The sequence below is a fragment of the Bactrocera tryoni genome, chromosome 3 (genome assembly GCF_016617805.1).
Source record: "Bactrocera tryoni isolate S06 chromosome 3, CSIRO_BtryS06_freeze2, whole genome shotgun sequence".
NCBI lineage: Eukaryota > Metazoa > Arthropoda > Insecta > Diptera > Tephritidae > Bactrocera > Bactrocera tryoni.
In genome coordinates, this window is record NC_052501.1 from 60,527,910 (window position 1) to 60,548,372 (window position 20,463).

Sequence of the window (20,463 nt, forward strand, 5' to 3'; positions counted from 1 at the left end):
GCAAGATTCTCCCTGTAGTGAAAGAACCAATGATGAATTTATAACGATTTTATTCGTCGCTATGCCCATATATGGGCAGTACTGCAGGTATGCCATCAATATAACAATTTTTATATAGTGGATTTCTATTACAATTAAAAATTTATTACAGATTACATAATTTTTACATAGTACTTTAGTCTTAGTCTTATTAGAAATCGGTAATGCTATCTAGAAAACGTTCCCTAAAAAATCGACAGGGTTTACGTTGCACGTCGCCGTTTTTTGTCGCCCCTTTGAAAAACTGAGTTAACTTAGGCCCAGCATATTTCGGTTTTTGATCATCTGGTTCATCGAATTCCATTTCAAATACTTTATTCGCTAGAGCGTTCTCCGCCGTTGACCAACTGAAACGTACAAGCCTTGGGAAACCGAACACCATGTCCAAATTCTCACTGAGAAAACGTTTAGTGACTGGATCACCTGGATAGCCACTACCAAATTTGGCAGAACTCAACTTGATTCCTTCGGGAAACTTCCATACCTTTAAAGCGGTGTCGCGAGTGACTTTAGCGCAAATACTAGCGGCTGAGACAATTGGATAAGTAGAATCTGCCTTTTTAGCGACAGTAATTTTAAATTGTGGAAATATTCCTTTCAACTTTTCTTGATATTTTTCTGGGGGTCCAACAGTATCCACATATACCTCAGCAATATTAACTCCTTCCTCAATAGCGCGTTTAATAAGTTCAATCGCTGATGTCATAGATACTTCATTGAGTGAACATTTTGAGCGTCGTAGCATGCTAGTGCTAATAACATTAGGTGAAATCAATTCTACAGACCAGCCAACACAATTCCGTGGTGTTTTCGAAGTATTCATTTCATTAAATATAAACTCACGCTTTTCTTCCGTTAATTGTTTGGAGTCGGCACACCCTAAATCGATTAATACTTGCTTTCTATTTAATGGGCAGAATGCTATGCCATAAACCATTGGACCGAGAACCGGACCACGTCCAGCTTCGTCTACACCCAGCATACATGGTTCAGTCTTGCAAATATCGGGCAGGTCCTGGAAATAAACAATGTTTTGGGAATTATCTCGTGCCGCAATAAATGGTCCCAAAGTTTTCAGTGAATCAATTTTATCCACAATCACATCGAAGGCTGGCGCAGATTCATCACATTCAGGCTTTATGTCCTTGGTTAGAGATATTTCTTCTTTAACATCAACTTCTTTCTGTTCATTCTCTTCTTTGATTTTTTCAATTTTTGGTTTTATCTCAACTTCATTTGGTTCAGTCTTGATAATTTTCTTGGGTGGTTCCTCTTGAATAAAATCCATAACTTTGTTTCAAAATGCACTTTATTATATGGTGGTGCATATATTTTTATATGGCTGTTTTGATTGCTTGTTTTTCGCGCCTTTTTATTTGTTTACATTTTTTGTTTATGGTTGCCACTAAATTTCTCTGCTGCATAACATATAAAACAAGTAAATTTTCTACTTCTTAATAATCTTTAAACATAAAAAGCAATATTTTTATTTGAGAAGAATTAATTTATGAGTAGTATACTGTTTATAAATTAAAATGTAGGCGCTATAAATTTATTAACGAAATACCTTTATGATTCCACTTGAGTTGGGCAGTTCTAGTAAACAGCTGTTTCTGTAGTGGCGAAAATTTGCAAGTGTTTATAATTCTTGCTTTTATCCCTATAGTATAATGACGTCCAAATAGTATAATAATAACAATAGCTGATACTTGAAATTTTATTAAATTTTTCATATTTATGTACATATAAATAAGTAGTTTTTGATGTTTGGTTTAGAAAAATTAAAAACAAATACATCATTGAATTTATTCGTCGTTTAATTCCAATGGGATTAAAATCTCTAAAATTTTACCTGAAATATGGTAGCGTGGCAGTTCAGCTGATTTGTTTACCGCTTACTTGTTGTTTTTGCTTTTATGTTGACATATCATTACAAGGCGAAAACGGAATAAAGTAAATAAACAAATAAAAAAATTTAGGAAAAGTAATTATAATAAAAAATTGTGAAAGGAAATACCTAATTAATCATCATTCGATGAACTCCAAGGAACTTTATTCGATACGAGAATGGGCACCTTTAACAGATATTATGGAAAAGATTCCTGTTCGTATGATACGAGCACTTGGCATATTCCCAGCAGATTTAAATATAACTTGTGTCGATGCAATTTCGGAATTTATAGCATTAGGCAGTGACGCTGGGATTGTTTTTTGGTATGACCGGTACACCGGCGAATTGCAGAAGCTGCGCACAGAGGTAAAGTTAAACATTTTTTAAATTTAAAGTTATCCTTGATATGCCTTTCTATACCACACCTACGTTTTTAAATGACTCATGCACTGTAAGGATGCACCCATATTTGATGTTTGATTATATATAAATTGCGTGCCCAAAGTATTTTTACTTATTAACTAATCAATTCTAATGTCATGTGCGCCGTTAATCTAGTTTCCGGCTCGCATTACTTGTGTCAAAATTGTCAATTCGGTGGAGTATATGGTAGCAGCAGGAAATGGTAGTGGTCAAGTGAGTGTTTTTCAAATACAAAAACAACTACCACCAGATTTGAATTTGGTTGCACCATGTGCTCGAGTCAAGCCCATTGAAAGATACAATATACGTGACTTGCATAGCTGCGCCATAAGCTGTGTAGAATGGTCTAAGAACGGCATGAAACTTTATTCAGGTGATCGACAAGGCATTGTAGTATTAACGGAATTTGATTTTCAAGCAGTAAGTTATTTTAGTATAATGTTAAAGCTCTTAGGTATATTATCTTAGTTTTAATCTCCAGCACATCAGCAAATCGACCGAAATACTTAGCGAGGCGTATGAAATCGTACAGCTTAGTGTTTTCCAGAGTTACTTGCTCGTGTCCACACTATATCGTTCCATTGTATGCCAGTTCAGTATTGTTACCGGGCAATGGCAAGTTACACAAGTTGGAAAGAAAGATCGAAAAGTTTTGTCGGATTGTGGTGGCATATTCCTTAAACAACAAAACTGTCGTCCAGTCTTGATATGTGGTCGTCCAGGATTACGATTTTGGATTGCTGATACCGAGGGTAATGTGGAAAAAACATTACTTTTTCGCGAAGCTGTGGCGCGTAGTCCTTCCTGGGAAATACCAATACTTAATCCTAAATCAATGTGTTGCGAACGAAATATAACTTCGAATGCTAATTTTGCCGATAACGACGAAATTAACAGAAGTTTTGGTGCAATACAACTGTATAAGGGCGATGATGATATGCTGATCGTTACACATGACGAATCCACATTGTATTTGCTAAATTTGGATCGTCTGCGCGTCGACGCTGTGGCACGAGGTTTTCGAAAAATACTTGATTTTTGTGTGTGTGATAAGGAAATTTTCGTTTTGGAAGGTACACGTTCTTTGCTTCGGCTGGCGCCTATGCCAGAGAAGCCGAGTAAAACTGGTATTTAAATATCTACATTGAAACTATTATTTTCAGTTTTAACAATACATTCTATTTAGCCAAAATAATTTTCAATCCGTCAATGCCGCCCCCAGTTCCTTTGCTAGGTGCTTCAATCGCCGGTGCACTTGATTCGCCCGCTGAGTCGTTTGAACCACCCGAGCAGCCACTGGGTAAAGCGGAAGAATGTTTTGAATTACCGCCTGTTGAGTTACTCAATTTAAATGTACCAATAGAATTGGCTGTAGAATCGCCACGCGCTGAACAAAATCGTCGTTTGGAGATTTTTAATCAGATTTCTGAAATGGATTTCGACCAATCTATATTGCATCATAGCGGCATATCACAAAGTGTTGGCGGTCGGAAAAAACGTTCACGACGCAGCCGAGATCGGGAGAATGCTTTAAAGAGTAGCAGCAGCGAAGTTGTGGCACCAACAAAGTCACAGGGCATTGTAGAAATCGGTCGTGTTGCAGAGCCAGAAACAGATTTGGAAACATCAGGTAAAACCCTGACAGCTGTTGAAGTTGTGGAGACAAAAACCAACGTAAAGCATACAACAACTCAGCCAACATTAATGAATAGCAGTTTTTGCGCAACCACAACTTCAAAAAATACAGAAAGTAATCAACCGAGGTGAGCACATGACTATTATTTAAATTTTTAAATTTTACAATCTTTTATACCCGTACTGGGTAAATTAAGTTTGCAACGAAGTTTGTAAACCCATAAAGTATATATGTACATATCATGATCAGTGTAACGAGCTAAGTCAATTTAGCCATATCCGCTGTCCGTCTATCCGTGTTTCTGTATATAAAAGCGCGCCGATTTTTTTTATTATGCAGGAAATGTTCTATGGATCATTCGGAACAACTTTTCTTAAGAAACTATGAGTCTAAATCCGATCCATTGTACTTTGTTGAGATTTCCACTAGGAACTAATACTTGTATATGTATCTGTCAAACTAACATAACAAATGTAACTGTCATATTGAGAATATTTTCTTAAAGTGTACAAATAAACGTATTATTATATTTCATTCATTTATAAACATAGATATGTATGTATGTATTTTTCTTTATATCAAACAGCAAAACAAATGCAACATTGAAAACCAAATCACATTGTGGTTCTCTATCGACACCATTGTCGCCCGCTTCACCTGACAAACAAAAGTTTTCCATAAAACCCAAAAGTCTCGCTGAAGAATTAAATTTAGCTGGCGTTTCATTTGGCCCTAAACAATCTAGTTTGGAATGTGCAACACCATCTCCAATACACTCTCCGCCTGCTGCACCAGCTTCCACTCCCACGCCAATGCCACTGAAAGATCTCGCCCAAGCATATCCCAAACAAACTAAAGTCGAAGATGCTGGTGTCCAGACAACGCCACGCAAAAAGCTCTACTACATGGAGGAAGCCGACGCCGAAGATAATATTTACTCAGAGTACACCGCTGGACAACCAATCGATGACTTGTGTCATGCAGCTTTGCGTGCCGCAACTCTAGTGGAGGAATATGAACAAGAAGACGTTAGTACCAAAGCGTCCGTTCAGTCAGCCCAACGTCAAGTCTCACCCGAACATTTACAATTCGTTTGTACACAGCCGGTGAATGAGGAGATTAATAGTTTCCTACCAGACTTTCGACGCGCATGTGATCCGTACGCAATGCCGCCTAAGGTGCAGCATAAAACTCCGCCACCTTCTGCCGAGTCTAATGGAAGTTCCAGTGAATGGGAGTTTTTGGATAATTGAAATGATAAAATGTCCTTTTAAGTATCATTCCGTTAAGTAGAGATTTTTAACCATTACACATCACATATGAAAGTTTTAAATCAGCTCGCTTTGTAATAGTGCGGCCGAACTACATTTTAATTATCAATATTAATGTTACGTAAATCATTTTGGCGCTTTTGCACATTGGCTTATAAAATCTTATTTTTAAATAACCAACATATGTATTATATTATGGTATATTGTATTATCTAAACCTTTTACCTACTATTAGTGTTTTGTTCAATATTTTAACAATTTTTTGTTTGCAAATTTGTAGCTAAAACAGCATCGCTTATGCTTTATGAATCTGTATGTTAGAAAAGCAACTCAATTATGCATTTATTTGCAATTCGCATACGTATGTACGTATGTAAAAATCTATACCAAATAAAATTTATATATGTATATGCTTCATTATGTGCTTTTGTATACTTAGGTAGGTAGGTAGGAGTGCAGCTCTATCGGGCTCAATTAGCACTTGATGTGCCATTTTGATACACTATTCGTAGAACCTCCTGTATCTGTTATTACGTTTCACTTTCTCTCTCAAACCATTTTGAGGTTTCGATGAAACTACTTATGTAGTATGTCCGATATGCTTTTGGTGGAAATCCATTCAAGGTTTGCTGCTTGGTGGATTCCGAGTGTTTTGTGTCGAATCTGTGCTAGAGCTGGGCATTCGCAGAGAAAGTGGAAGATTGTTTCCTTGTTCCCTGCTACTCCGCAGCCACGGCAGATGTCGTTGTAGGGCATACCCATTTTGGACGCATGTTCCCCAAATGGCCAGTGCCCTGTTGTGGTAGCTGTTATTCTGTAAATACTTTTTCTTGACCTATTTAATAAGTCGTTGGTTTTTTCCTGTCATATGTTGGCCATAATTGTTTAGTTATGACGCATTTTGTAATGTTTTTCCACCTGTTGTTTGCAATTTGTTGAAATTGTCTATTGATCTCTCCTTTCATCGATCCCAGCGGGCTTGGTATTAGCTCCGCCTCGGATTCATTGAGGAAAGCTCCTGCCTTTGCCAACTCGTCTGCTTTTTCGTTACCGAAAATGTTCCTGTGGCCGGGAACCCAGATCAAGTTTAGTTGGAGCTTGTCTTTTATTGAGCTTAGTGCTCTCTTGCAGTTGTGAACTATACTGGAATTTGTCATGGGTGAACACAATGCCAGGAGGGCCGCCTGGCTATCCGTAAATATAGTTGCTTTATGTATATTCCCGTGGTTTTCTAATAGAACTTCGCAGGCTTTTTCTATGCCTAGTACTTCTGCTTGGAAGATGCTAGCCGAGTTCGGTAGACGTATAGAGTGAGATATGCCTAGATCAGCGGAGAATACCCCCGAGCCTACTCCGCAATCCATTTTGGACCCGTCGGTATAGACTGAGGTGGTATCTTCCTCTACTATTGAACCTCTTCTCCATTCTCGTCTAGATGGTATCCTCACCTGGAAGTGTCTATTGAAATCCAGCTTTGGGAGAATGTAGTCTGATTTATTAATGGTGAGCTTGTTTACAATTTTTTTTTTTGTGTTCATTGGTACTGATTTTTACGTGGCGGGTCCCAAACCCAGCGCACAACCCTATGTAGGGGAATGTTTCGCCTTCTCACTTTAGCTCGCCTTCGAACGGATGTTCTTAGGCTACCCAGAGGATACTTGGTCAAAGACCGGTAGTAGTGAGCTGCTTGAGCCATGTGTAAAAGGTTTCAGGCCACTCCCAAGTGAATGGCGATCAGAGAACTTTCCTCACTTGCGCGAACTTCTACACATGACTCCATCCTACACGACGATGGAGCAGACGTTCCATTGCCCAACCATGAAGAAGTTCGAATAACAATTACCCGCCTGAAGAACAACAAAGCGGCGGGGACCGATAGATTGCCGGCCGAGCTATTCAAACACGGCGGCGGGGAACTGATAAGGAGCATGCATCAGCTTCTTTGCAAAATATGGTTGGACGAAAGCATGCCCAACGATTGGAATTTAAGTGTGCTATGCCCAATCTATAAAAAAGGTGACCCCACAATCTGCGCCAACTACCGTGGGATTAGGCTCCTCAACATCGCATATAAGGTTCTATCGAGCGTGTTGTGTGAAAGATTAAAGCTCACCGTCAACAAACTGATGGGACCTTATCAGTGTGGCTTAGACCTGGAAAATCCACAACCGACCAGATATTTACCATGCGCCAAATCTTGGAAAAGACCCGTGAAAGGAGAATCGACACACACCACCTCTTCGTCGATTTCAAAGCTGTTTTCGACAGAACGAAAAGGAGCTGCCTTTACGCCGCGATGTCTGAATTTGGTATCCCCGCAAAACTAATACGGCTGTGTAAACTGACGTTGAGTAACACCAAAAGCTCCGTCAGGATCGGGAAGGACCTCTCCGAGCCGTTCGATACCAAACGAGGTTTCAGACAAGGCGACTCCCTATCGTGCGACTTCTTCAACCTGCTTCTGGAGAAAATAGTTCGAGCTGCAGAACTAAATAGAGAAGGTACCATCTTCTATAAGAGTGTACAGCTGATATCAATATCATCGGCCTCAACAGTTCTGCTTTCTCCAGACTGGACAAGGAAGCACAGAAAATGGGTCTAGCAGTGAACGAGGGCAAGACGAAATATCTCCTGTCATCAAACAAACAGTCGTCGCACTCGCTACTTGGCACGTCACTGTTGACAGTCATAACTTTGAAGTTGTAGATAATTTCGTCTATTTAGGAACCAGTATTAACACCATCAACAACGTCAGCCTGGAAATCCAACGCAGGATTGCTCTTGCCAACAGGTGCTACTTCGGACTGAAGAGGCAATTGAAAAGTAAAGTCCTCTCTCGACGAACAAAAGCTAAACTCTATAAGTCACTAATAATTTCCGTCCTGCTATACGGTGCAGAGGCTTGGGCGATGACAGCAACCGATGAGTCGACGTTACGAGTTTTCGAGATAAAAATTCTGCGAAAGATTTATGGTCCTTTGCGCATTGGCCACGGCGAATATCGCATTCGATACGACGACATTGACATAGTTCAGCGAATTAAAAGACAGCGGCTACGCTGGCTAGGTCATGTTGTCCGGATGGATGAAAACACTCCAGCTCTGAAAGTATTCGACGCAGTACTCGCCGGGGGAAGCAGAGGAAGAGGAAGACCTCCACTCCGTTGGAAGGACCAAGTGGAGAAGGACCTGGCTTCGCTTGGAATATCCAATTGGCGCCCCGTAGCGAAAAGAAGAAACGACTGGCGCGCTGTTGTTAACGCGGCTATAATCGCGTAAGCGGTGTCTACGCCAATTAAGAAGAAGAAGAGTTTGTTTAGAATTACACTATGCCCGTAGTTCTGCTGATTCCAACTTCCTAATTCTTTTATTCCACCACCAGAGCTCCATATGTAAGTATAGGTCTTATGAAAGCCGTATACATCCACATGATTATACTTGGTTTAAGGCCCCAATTCTTGTTGACGATTTTCTTACAAGTATAGTAGGCCATGTATGCTTTGTTTATTCTTTTTTCTATATTTATTTTCCAGGACAGTTTGGTGTCAATCTCCACCCCCAAGTATTTAGCTGTGGGGGATAGAGTGAGTGTTGTACCGTTTAGTACCGGAAGTTGAAGCTGAGGTATTTTGGGTCTGCTTGTGAATAGCATCAGTTCTGTTTTGTTCGGGTTAACTCCTAGACCATTGTTTTTAGCCCATAGGTTTAACCTACGAAGTGCTCTTTCCATAATCTCGCTGACTGTTGAAGGAAACATACCTGAAACCAACAACCCTATATCGTCTGCATACGCTACTGCTTTCACTCCTCCAATCGTTTAGTTGGAGTAGTATTTCGTTCAGCGCTGCAACCCATAGAAGCGGAGAGAGGACCCGCCCTTGAGGCGTCCCTCTACTCACATAGCTTGTTTGTGTTGCAGCGCCGTTTGAAGCTATAATCTTCCTATTCTCAAGCATCGATAGTATCCATCTGCACATAGTGTCGTCTATGCCACCATGTGCCAGAGAATTAATTATTGCATTTACTTCTATGTTGTTGAAGGCGCCCTCTATGTCTAGAAATGCAGCCATGGTGTGTTGTTTGTGGTGTAGTGATTTTTCAATTACACTTATCACCTCGTGAAGGGCGGTTTCGGTTGATCGGCCCTTCATGTACGCATGTTGGGACTTCGATAACTTCTCCGCCATTATTGTTCTTACGTGTAGATCTATTAGTCTTTCTAGTACCTTCACCATAAAGGAGGTAAGGCTTATAGGTCTAAAATCCTTGGCATTCTCGTGTGTTCTTCTGCCTGGTTTTGGAAGCAACACAACTTTACTCCTTTTCCAACTTCTTGGGATATAAGATAGTTGAATGCTAGCTTTGTATATATTTTCAAGCCTTAGAACCATTGGTTATACCAGTTTTTGCAGCATTATGGGCCTAATACCGTAAGGACTTGCCGCTTTAAATAGTGCAAAACTATTTATGGCATATTTGATTTTTCTTTTGTCTACTATTTGGCTTCGATAGTCAGCTGCGTTCAGCGGTGGTTCTGGTTGAACCCTCGTTGAAGGTGTTTGCTGACTCCCGGGGAAGTGCGTTGTGATTAGTACTCTTTTGCCGAGGAGGTCAAATCACTTCCCTCCGCCCTAATGTAGGCAGTATTAATATGATCTTTGGATAGCATTTTACTCAGCCTAGCGGCTTCTCTGCAACTTTCTATCGATGTGCAGAAAGATCGCCATGAGTCGTTTTTAGCTTTCCTGACTGCTTTTTTGTATTCTTTCATAATGTCTTTATATGGCTGCCAGATTTTGGTTCTAAAACTCTCATTGAAAGCTTTCCTTAGTTGTGTTCTCAAATTCTTGAGTTCACTGTACCACCAAGGAAGAGACTTTCTCTTTTTCAAAACTGTTAGCGGAGTAGATTTATTAAAAGTTGTGGTTAAGATTTTTTCCAACTTCTCTACTTCTGAATCTAATTCCTCAGGATTTCTGATACTCTTATTGACTCCCTTTTCAAGGCATTTTGTTGCTATACTGGTAAATTTTCCCCATGCCGTTCTTCTAGGGTTCCGGTATGTGAGAGGCGCACTGTACTTCTCGCGGATGCTGAAGAGTATCCAGGAGTGATCCGACATGGAAGGCTCATCGGATACCCTCCAGTTATCCACAAAGAGACTGTCTGTGCCTGTTGATAGCGTGAGGTCAAGCACTTCCTTCCACCCCGGAAACCTATCCGAGCTTGGGAAAATAAAAGTTGGCTTATCGCCCTTGTTGCAAATTCTTAGATTACTATTCAAAATATACTGCAAGAGTGACTCACCTCTGGTGTTTATACTGGAGCTACCCCATACGGTGTGCCTTGCGTTTGCATTACACCCTATTAGGACATCATCCTTCCTGTTCTCCTCTATTAGTCTGGTGAGCGGGGCCGGTGGTAAGCCTTCGTCATGGGCCAAGTAGGCCGAGATCAAGTAGAAGGGCTTTTCCTTCTGTTCCACCTTTACTACTGTGATATCTGCTGTGCTGTAATTAGGACAAATAAATGCATTTATACTTTTATTGATAAGAATGCATGCCTCTGTTCCGTGTGTAAAACAGGTTATAGTTGCTGCTGTTTAGCCCTTTAATGGTATCTTCATTGACCCAAGGCTCCTGTACTAGGCTGATGTCGATGCCCCCCTCGTTCACGAGGGTTGTCAGATTCGCTGTACCACTCTTCGAGTGCTGTAGGTTTATCTGGACGCATCTTATGTTATTGGGAATCTAGGGTTACTTCGATGCCCACATTCCTTAGCAACTGGCTGGCGTCGTCGACCTCTTCCGTGTCGTCTTCGTCAGCCGCTTTGTCGCCTTGGAAGATTTTTAGTCTGGCCTTGCGGATTCCGAAGCTGATTTTGTAGTCAGTCTTCTTCAGAGCCTCAATGGACTCATCACAAATGGCCACTAGTATTGGCTTGGTTGCTTTATTCAGTTTTTCCTTCTTGATTAGCTGCCACTCATCTATACCAGGTATAGATTTGTTCTGCAGCTTAATGCATCTCAGGAGTTTTTCGCCTGGCTCCTCTAGAGGGGGTAACCAAATGCGAGCACGAGGTCTCTTCGGAATTTCCTTGGCGGGTGTAAGCCTCAATTGGAGGCCTACAAAGGCTTTGCTAATTTTAGCAACACTACCCGTCAGGAAATCTAGCGAGGCCTGGTCCGCGCACTTGATGACCTTGTAGCCCCTGAGGGTCTCAGGTGAGGACCCGCAGGATTGTCGAGTACATAGCTTAGCACCATACTTGACAATCTGACGTCGATCTCCACCCATCTGTCCTGTATTGTGCCCGGAGAGGAGGAATTTCCATCTATGATGGCCTCCTGCAGGCTATCCTGGCTACATCGCAGAAATGCCTTGCCGTTGTTGTGCTGCTGTGTTCACCTTCACTCCGCCTCGGTTTTTTGGGCTGAGTTCCAGGTACCTCTGTGATGGAGCGATTTCTCTTCTGAGAAGTGCTCTCTCGTTTGCTCTCTTCTTGAGGTCGTGATTGCTTCCTTTTCAGGTAGTCTTCATATTCCTCTACGATAGATTTGAGGCGCTTTGTTTTAGCCTCATCAACTGGGGTACCAGCTGCCTGGTCTTTGGCTATCTTCCCTAGTATGAAAACTGCCCTCTGGTACCGCTTTTTCCTCAGCTGATTCTGGGATTTCTTGCGCTTCTTTTTGTTCTCTCCTTTAGCCGCCAGTGCACTTTGGTTGGTGCTCATGGCAGCCTTGGAGGTGGACGCTTCCTCCCTTATATCTGGGGTTTTCACTGCTGTATCTACCGGTATACTTTGGTTGGTATGTCCGGTTGTACTCTTACTCGTCTCCTGGCTGGAGGCAAGTAGTTCGTCTTCTTCGGATTCCGTAATAGGATTCCTATAGTTCATGTCCTTAGTCGTTGCTGTTGTCGTCAATTTGGTTGTTGTAGTTGTTGTGTTATTGTTTCCGTTCATATTTTGGTCCTACGAGTAATCCGGAAAGGGTTGGTCACTCGTCCGCAGAGCCGGTATGCGGAGAGAAGGCTTTTATACCTCCGACCTCGCCCGGGCATCGGAGGGTAACGTTCCCGATCAGCTATTTATTACCCCCCGCTGACCATTCAGCCCTCGGCACGGGTACCTCGACACCTTGGCTTAGGGTGGTGTTGGTTCGGGTATCCTCATACTTCCACAATAGGAGATGGGCGTAAAACCTAGAGTTTATTTATCCATATCACTATTGTGGGAATTATGAAGTGTCCCTCTTAGTTCGTAAGATTAGAGTGCGTTTCCTTTGGGATGCACACTTTACTCTTACTTAAGCCCCTTCGCCACGACAAGGCGACCAACTTCAAAGGAGAAAATAATGTATTTGTATACTTACTAATACTTATGTATATATAAAGGAAAACGACTTTTTATCGCATTGCAGAATTTTGAATTTGTTTGAGAGTGTTTCTTGGAGAGTTCCAATAAAAATAAACAAAATCATTTGTCGTTAGAATGAATTACTCGGAGCTCATATATATCCGCAGCAGAATAAGCGTCGCCATATATCGGCCTTGAACTTCAGTAAACGGAAGTGTATTTATATAAGTCGGCAATTTTAAGAATTCCATATCAGCGTTTATGTTTTACAATAAAACCTCTTGTTAAAAGTCTTCACACGAATTCTCTTATGACGACGTATATATATATATGTATATTTAATATATATATTATATATGTATATATAGAAAATTATATTGTGTATAAGTAAACTAAAAGGGTATTTTAATATTATTATATAGCGACTACGGTGTTAGGGCATCACAAGGAAAGGAAAAACATTGCTAGCTCTCTAAGTTTTTTTTTTTTAATTAAATATGCTTTTGTATTCTGCTACAAATAAATATAGAAGTCCACCTCCCAAACCCTGCTTTAGGTTCAATCACCGGTTAATTGACAACGCTACTAGAGATTTCTGTTAAAGTTCCAATGAGTTTCTTAAGGCCTAATTTACTCTTGTATACCTGTGAGGGTTTATCCCTTGTTTAGGCAAAAGCCTTATGACCCTGTCAAAATTAAACTACAAGGTGGTCCAAATGGACTATGCTTGGAAGAAGACCAGGTTTCATATCTAACCACATGTTATGCTGTACTGCACTATGTCAATGCCTTTTCGTGATCGTGCGACTATTTGGTTCGGTTCTGCCTAATTTTATTCATATATCTTTTGCAAAAAATTTTATTTATCGATTTAGGTAAGAATAATTGGTATATTATTATGGAAAAGTGTATAATTTAATTATCTATTGAGTGAATAGTGAGAGTTTAAAAATTATTGTTCAAATTGCCGCTTCAAATTCTTAAAAAAAAAATAAAGCAATTAGCAGTCATGGATGAGCCATCATTACAAATTTGTGGAAACAATACCTTGAACAGGTTATATTAGTTTGCCACGAAGTTTGTAACACATAGAATGATAAATATAAATGTCTGTCTGGCTATACATATATAGGCGAACTAGTCCCTCCGTTTTTATACTCTCGCAACAAAGTTGCTCAGGAGAGTATAATAGCTTTGTTCACATAACGGTTGTTTGTAAGTCCTAAAACTAAAAGAGTCAGATATAGGGTTATATATACCAAAGGGATCAGGGTGACGAGTAGAGTCGAAATCCGGATGTCTGTCTGTCCGTCCGTCCGTCTGTCTGTCCGTTCGTGCAAGCTGTAACTTGAGTAAAAATTGAGATATCATGATGAAACTTGGTACAAGTATTTCTTGGTTCAATAAGAAGGTTAAGTTCGAAGATGGGCAAAATCGGCCCACTGAATGGCGAAAACCGAAAACCTATAAAGTGTCATAACTAAGCCATAAATAAAGATATTAAAATGAAATTTGACACAAAGGATCGCATTAGAGAGGGGCATATTCGGACATAATGTTTTTGGAAAAGTGGGCGTGGCCCCGCCCCCTACTAAGTTTTTTGTACATATCTCGGAAACTAACATAGCTATGTCAACCAAACTCTATGGAGTTGTTTCCTTCAGGCATTTCCATATACAGTTCAAAAATGGAAGAAATCGGATAATAACCACGCCCACCTCCCAAACAAAGGTTATGTTGAAAATCACTAAAAGTGCGTTAACCGACAAACAAAAAACGTCAGAAAGACTAAATTTTACGAGAAAAATGGCAGAAGGAAGCTGCATCCAAACTTTTTTTAAAAATTGAAAATGGGCGTGGCGTCGCCGACTTATGGACCAAAAACCATATCTTAGGAACTACTAGACCGATTTCAATGAAATTCGGCATATAATATTTTCTTAACACCCTGATGACATGTACAAAATATGGGTGAAATCAGTTCACAACCACGCCTTCATCCAATATAACGCTATTTTGAATTCCATCTGATGCCTTCTCTGTATGTATATTTACATTAGGAACCAATGATGATAGCGGAATAAAACTTTACACAAACACGGTATTTGAAAAATATGTAAATGACGGATAATGAAATCTCGATTATCACTTTATCGTGCGAGAGTATAAAATGTTCGGTGACACCCGAACTTAGCCCTTCCTTACTTGTTTTTCATAAGTTTCGACCTCTTCGGTCACTACTGCTGGTTAGAACAAAGCGTGATCTTGTCCTAAAACAAGATGTGGTCCTACTTCGATGTTAGTCCTCTCAATGTATTCGAGTTTGGCAGTAGCGTCTTGCTGGGCAAAGTCGCGATTTCCCAAACCGCGCAGAAAATTTTTTGTAACTAAGCGGTTTTGGAGTTTTATTAGAGATATCTTTGATACTTCTTGCATGTATGAATGTATGTAAGAAATGAAAATAAGACGTCTCGTAAACCATAAGCGTTACTCTGAAAATTAAATTTTTAAAATAATCTTCGGCCAATTCTTGTCAGTTTTGAGACACTTTCATTGAACATAAAATAGTTTTTCTGCAATTTAATGCAGTACGCTTAACTCTGACTTTAGAAAACCGACAACTTCTTTACTGATGTTAGTATTATTGTGATACTGAGTGTTTATTTACATAATAACAAAATATGGATGAACAAAAATGCACGTGATCCCACAATAATCGGGTTTTAAGCATCCAACATTTCATTGTATGTATGTATAGTATATACTCCAAGCTTACATATTTATATCCTATACTCTTATCTTACTGCTTATCACGTTGTGTGAATATGGCTCTGTATTAATTATAATATTTTTTTATATGTGAATCGTTGCATTCGATAAACACGTGCAACTATAAAGATTAAAAATAACAATAAAAATATATTTTATTTCAAAAAAATGAGAGATTATTTCATTCCGCCTTTAACTACATACGTACATCATAATAATAACTTTATTATAGGCGTAAAATATGTATTTATTCGGTTATGTATGTACATACAAGGTCTGTCGCAAAAGAAACAGAACTTTTCAAATATAACTGTTTCTGGTGCCGCCACCTATTGGTGGGTATATGAAATATAAAGTTTGATCTCTTGTTGACATTTCGTAAAAATTTTAAGACAATTGGATAACTACAATCGATGTTATCGATCAAAAAGTGACAGCAGCTTTTGGTCATCGGTCGTAAAATGCAAAGAGCAAATATTAAATTTTGTTTTAAACTTGGGAAAACGTTTACTGAAACATTTCAAATGATGAAAAAAGTTTATGGTGATCAGTGCCTATCCCGTAGTAATGTGCATGAGTGGTTTAAGCGATTCCAAGAAGGTCGTGAGGACCTCTGTGACGATCAGAAGTCGGTCGTCTTCAGAAGTCAAAAATAAAGACAATGCTGATTTGTTTTTACGATTCCGAGGGTATTGTACACCGAGAGTTCGTCCCACCTGGCCAAACGATTAATGCTATGTTTTATCTTGGTGTTATGAAGCGTCTTTTGTCACGCATTCGTCGTGCTCGACCACAATACCGTGAGGCAGGGTCCTGGCGCCTGTTGCACGATAATGCGCCGCGTCATCGGTCGCCGCTTGTCACTGATTTTTTGACAAAAAACTCCATATTAACCATTAATCACTCACCCTACTCACCTGATCTGGCACCCTGTGATTTTTACCTATTTGGAAAACTTCGTTTGCCCATGAAAGGACACTGGTTTCAGGATATTTCAGCTATCCAAAAGGCGACGACCGATATTCTCAAGAGCATTCCGAAAAATGACCTTAAACACTCATTTGAAATGCTAATTGACCGGGCTAAACGCTGTATCGAAGCACAAGGAAACTACTTTGAATAAAAAAATATAACTTTTGAAAAATATTAATTTATTTTTATTTTTTTTAACAGTCCTGTTTCTTTTGCGACAGACCTTGTATATAAATATTTATAATTTAACCAGGTGTTAATCCTCAAATATCATTATATATAATCGAAGTGTATATTTTGGCCAAACATGTGTTTTTCATTTGTTGTTCTAACACTTAAGAGGAGACAATTTTATTTTTCATAGCCTGAAAAAGTACATTAAATTTGCCACGAAGTTTGTAACACCCAGAAGGAAACGTTGGAGACTCTATATAATATATATATAAATGATCAGCCACATCCTTCTGTCCTTCCGACTGTCTGCTTACATATATGCTAGTCCCTCAGTTTTTGAGATATCGAGAGAGATACTCGTCCTCTTCTCACCAAGAAGCTGCTCATTTGTCGGCCATACAAATTCTAATCAAGTACTTGTATTGTGAAGGGTATTACAGCGCTTTCCTTGTTTTATATAATATTGGAATTAACTATTAAATAAACAGCGGAAAATTTTGCTTTAGCGAAAAATTCTCAAGACAATTGGTGTGGCGTTCCATGTGTGCAAAATTGTTGAAGTCATTGAGCTCGCCTGTAATACTAACTATGTATATTATTTCTTGCAAACGTTCACTTTCTATATTCCACATATTGAGACATGCAAACACTCTATAAAAAAAAAAAAACGATAACTTCGGCTGCACCGAAGCTTTATACTCTTCATAGGTGCATCGTTGTTTGATATAAAATTCTTTCAAGTAGAATTAAAGTTACTGAATAAAGAAACGTTGCGATCGACCACAACACGTGCGGGTTCGGATAGATACCGAGAGTTGAAGAGGGAAGCGAGACGCATTTGTAGACAGAAAAAGAAAGAGGCCGAAATGGGTGAGTATGAAGAGCTTGATAAGCTGGCCGACAGCGGTAATGCTCGAAAATTCTATAAAAAAATGCGGCGGCTTACAGAAGGTTTCAAGACCAGAGCATACTCGTTTAGAACCCCCAAAGGTGATCTAGTCACCGATGCCCAGACCATACTTAAATTATGGAGGGAACAATTCTCCAGCCTGCTGAATGGCAGTGAACGGTCACCACCAGGAGAAGGCGAACCCGATTCCTTAATCGATGACGATGGAGCAGACGTTCTATGGCCCGACCATGAAGAAGTTCAAATAGCAATTACCCGTCTGAAGAACAACAAAGCGGCGGGGGCCGATGGATTGCCGGCCGAGCTATTCAAACACGGCGGCGAAGAGCTGATGCATGCTCCTTATCAGCTTCTTTGTAAAATATGGTCGGACGAAAGCATGCCCAACGATTGGAATTTAAGTGTGCAATGACCAATCCATAAAAAGGGAGACCCCACAATCTGCGCCAACTACCGTGAGATAAGCCTCCTCAACATCGCGTATAAGGTTCTATCGAGCGTATTGTGTGAAAGATTAAAGGCCGTCAACAAACTGATTCCCCGCAAAACTAATACGGTTGTGTAAACTGACGTTGAGCAACACAAAAAGCTCCGTCAGGATCGGGAAGGACCTCTCCGAGCCGTTCGATACCAAACGAGGTTTCAGACAAGGCGACTCCCTATCGTGCGACTTCTTCAACCTGCTGCTGGAGAAAATCATTCGAGCTGCAAAACTTAATCGAGCAGGTATAATCTTTTATAAGAATGTACAGCTGCTGGCGTATGCCGATGATATTATTATCATCGGCCTCAACACTCGCGCCGTTAGTTCTGCTTTCTCCAGACTGGACAAGGAAGCAATGCAAATGGGTCTGGCAGTGAACGAGAGCAAGACGAAATATCTCCTGTCATCAAACAAACAGTCGTCGCACTCGCGGCTTGGCTCTCACGTCACTGTTGACAGTCATAACTTCGAAGTCGTAGATAATTTCGTCTATCTTGGAACCAGCGTAAACACCACCAACAATGTCAGCTTAGAAATCCAACGCAATATAACTCTTGCCAACAGGTGCTACTTCGGACTGAGTAGGCAATTGAGAAGCAAAGTCCTCTCTCGACGAACAAAAACCAAACTCTCTAAGTCACTCATAACTCCCGTCCTGCTATATGGTGCAGAGGCCTGGACGATGACATCAACTGATGAGTCGACGTTGCGAGTTTTCGAGAGAAAAGTTCTGCGAAAGATTTATGGTCCTTTGCGCGTTGGCCACGGCGAATATCGCATTCGATGGAACGATGAGCTGTACGAGATATATGACGTCATTGACGTAGTTCAGCGAATTAAAAGACAGCGGCTACGCTGGTTAGGTCATGTTGTCCGAATGGACGGAAACACTCCAGCTCTGAAAGTATTCGACGCAGTACTCGCCGGGGGAAGCAGAGGAAGAGGAAGACCTCCACTCCGTTGGAAGGACCAAGTGGAGAAGGACCTGGCTTCGCTTGGAATATCCAATTGGCGCCACGTAGCGAAAAGAAGAAACGACTGGCGCGCTGTTGTTAACTCGGCTATAATCGCGTAAGCGGTGTCTACGCCAATAAAGAAGAAGAATAAAGAAACATATCTTTATCTTGATTTTGATCGGTCAGTTTGAATGACAGTTATGTATGTACATATGTATGTGTCATAGTGGTCTGATCTGAAATTCTATCGAAATTTGTTCGGAGATTTTAGCGTTGCCTTAGGGGAATTTGTTCGATTAGTTTGTATTACGTTATATGCTATGGTGATTTAATATGAACGCTTCCGACAAATAAGCAGCTTCTTGGTTTATATATGTATGTGTATCGCGTATATATAGACAGACAGATGTATATGGCTAAGACCACCCAAAGCTGATTATTTATGTATATTACATATCTATATACTATGTATATAAAGCCTCTCACATTTCCTTCTGGGTATTGCAAACTTCAGGATATAAAAAATTAATGATTGGATTTGAAGTCAGTGTCAAGATTTTAAAACAGCAGTGTTCATCTATTAATCTCGACTTACCAAAATTGCTTCTAACCTTACATCCACTTAACGATGTTCCGCCGACTATAAGGTATCACCGCTTGGCAAGCTCAGTCAGTAGTATAGTCAACTCAGTTGATGGAAATTTTTTCTAAAATGCTTCTTTAGCTTTCATTTTCTTTTGCTACTTTAATTATTAGGTATACACATACATATATACCAGTATGAATTTATATAAATCTTTATATATAAAAAGTACGTGTCTCGTTGTTTGCCCGTGATGGACTCCTAAACTACTGAACCGATTTTAGTAAAATTTAGCACACTGTGTCCGGTTTGAACCAACTTTGAAGATAGGATAGTAAAAACAATTCATAAATAAAAAAATACAGCGAAAGCTCTATTAAATGGACGCTCTATTAAGCGGATAACTCCAATAACCATGCACATTGTTGATGTTTATTAAGTACAATCTATTAAGTGGACAAATCTATTGACTGAACAGAAAGGTAACCAACATTGAGAAAGCAGTCTTAAATTCGTTATTTTTTCCAATGAAATTTATTTCTATGAACATATTCAAAATTAAATCTCAAACACAATCCCTTAGATTCTTCTACCGACAAAAACGTTTTCTCCTTTATTTGTAAATAAAATTTTCGCTGTAATGAATAGTTTACTATATGAATAATAGTATATAATGTATACCACAGCAACGCGTGGCAGGAACCACTAGTATATTTATATAAAAGAGTATTCCATTAAAGTTGTTCAATAATTTCATGGAAAAATTTTATAACAACAATTTACTTTCGAATCGCGCCAATGGCCTTTAAAATGTCTAGATTTCCTAGGTTACTAACGAGTAAATGCAATCATTCATATGCAAATCCATGTATGGGATGCAGTTTTTATCGTTTTTACCATGAAATCGCTAAAGGCAAGAAAAAGTTGGCTAGCTAAAAATCTAAATTTGCACCAGTTCTAGGAATAGCTAGGCTTACTGATAAGCTTGAAACCTCGAAA

General features: G+C 39.8%; 2 protein-coding genes across 2 annotated transcripts; one reads left to right on the plus strand and one right to left on the minus strand.

Moving 5' to 3' along the window:
* Positions 1-30: 30 nt before the first annotated feature.
* Positions 31-1,444, minus strand: LOC120769978 (ribonuclease H2 subunit A). The gene has a single exon (XM_040097054.1). The coding sequence runs from the start codon at positions 1,325-1,327 to the stop codon at positions 191-193; it is 1,137 nt and encodes a 378-aa protein (XP_039952988.1). The 5' UTR covers positions 1,328-1,444; the 3' UTR covers positions 31-190.
* Positions 1,445-1,961: 517 nt separating this feature from the next.
* On the plus strand, positions 1,962-5,680 carry LOC120771631 (WD repeat-containing protein CG11141). The gene is made up of 5 exons (XM_040099724.1): positions 1,962-2,296; positions 2,489-2,773; positions 2,835-3,480; positions 3,540-4,116; positions 4,576-5,680. The coding sequence occupies exons 1-5, from the start codon at positions 2,075-2,077 to the stop codon at positions 5,240-5,242; spliced, it is 2,397 nt and encodes a 798-aa protein (XP_039955658.1). The 5' UTR covers positions 1,962-2,074; the 3' UTR covers positions 5,243-5,680.
* Positions 5,681-20,463: the final 14,783 nt, after the last annotated feature.

Coding starts and splice junctions, on each gene's coding strand:
- LOC120769978 (XM_040097054.1), bottom strand. CDS start 1,327: ATGGATTTTATTCAAGAGGAACCACCCAAGAAAATTATCAAGACTGAA.
- LOC120771631 (XM_040099724.1), top strand. CDS start 2,075: ATGAACTCCAAGGAACTTTATTCGATACGAGAATGGGCACCTTTAACA. Junction 2,774..2,834: donor CGGAATTTGATTTTCAAGCA/GTAAGTTATTTT, acceptor TTTAATCTCCAG/CACATCAGCAAATCGACCGA. Junction 4,117..4,575: donor ACAGAAAGTAATCAACCGAG/GTGAGCACATGA, acceptor TATATCAAACAG/CAAAACAAATGCAACATTGA.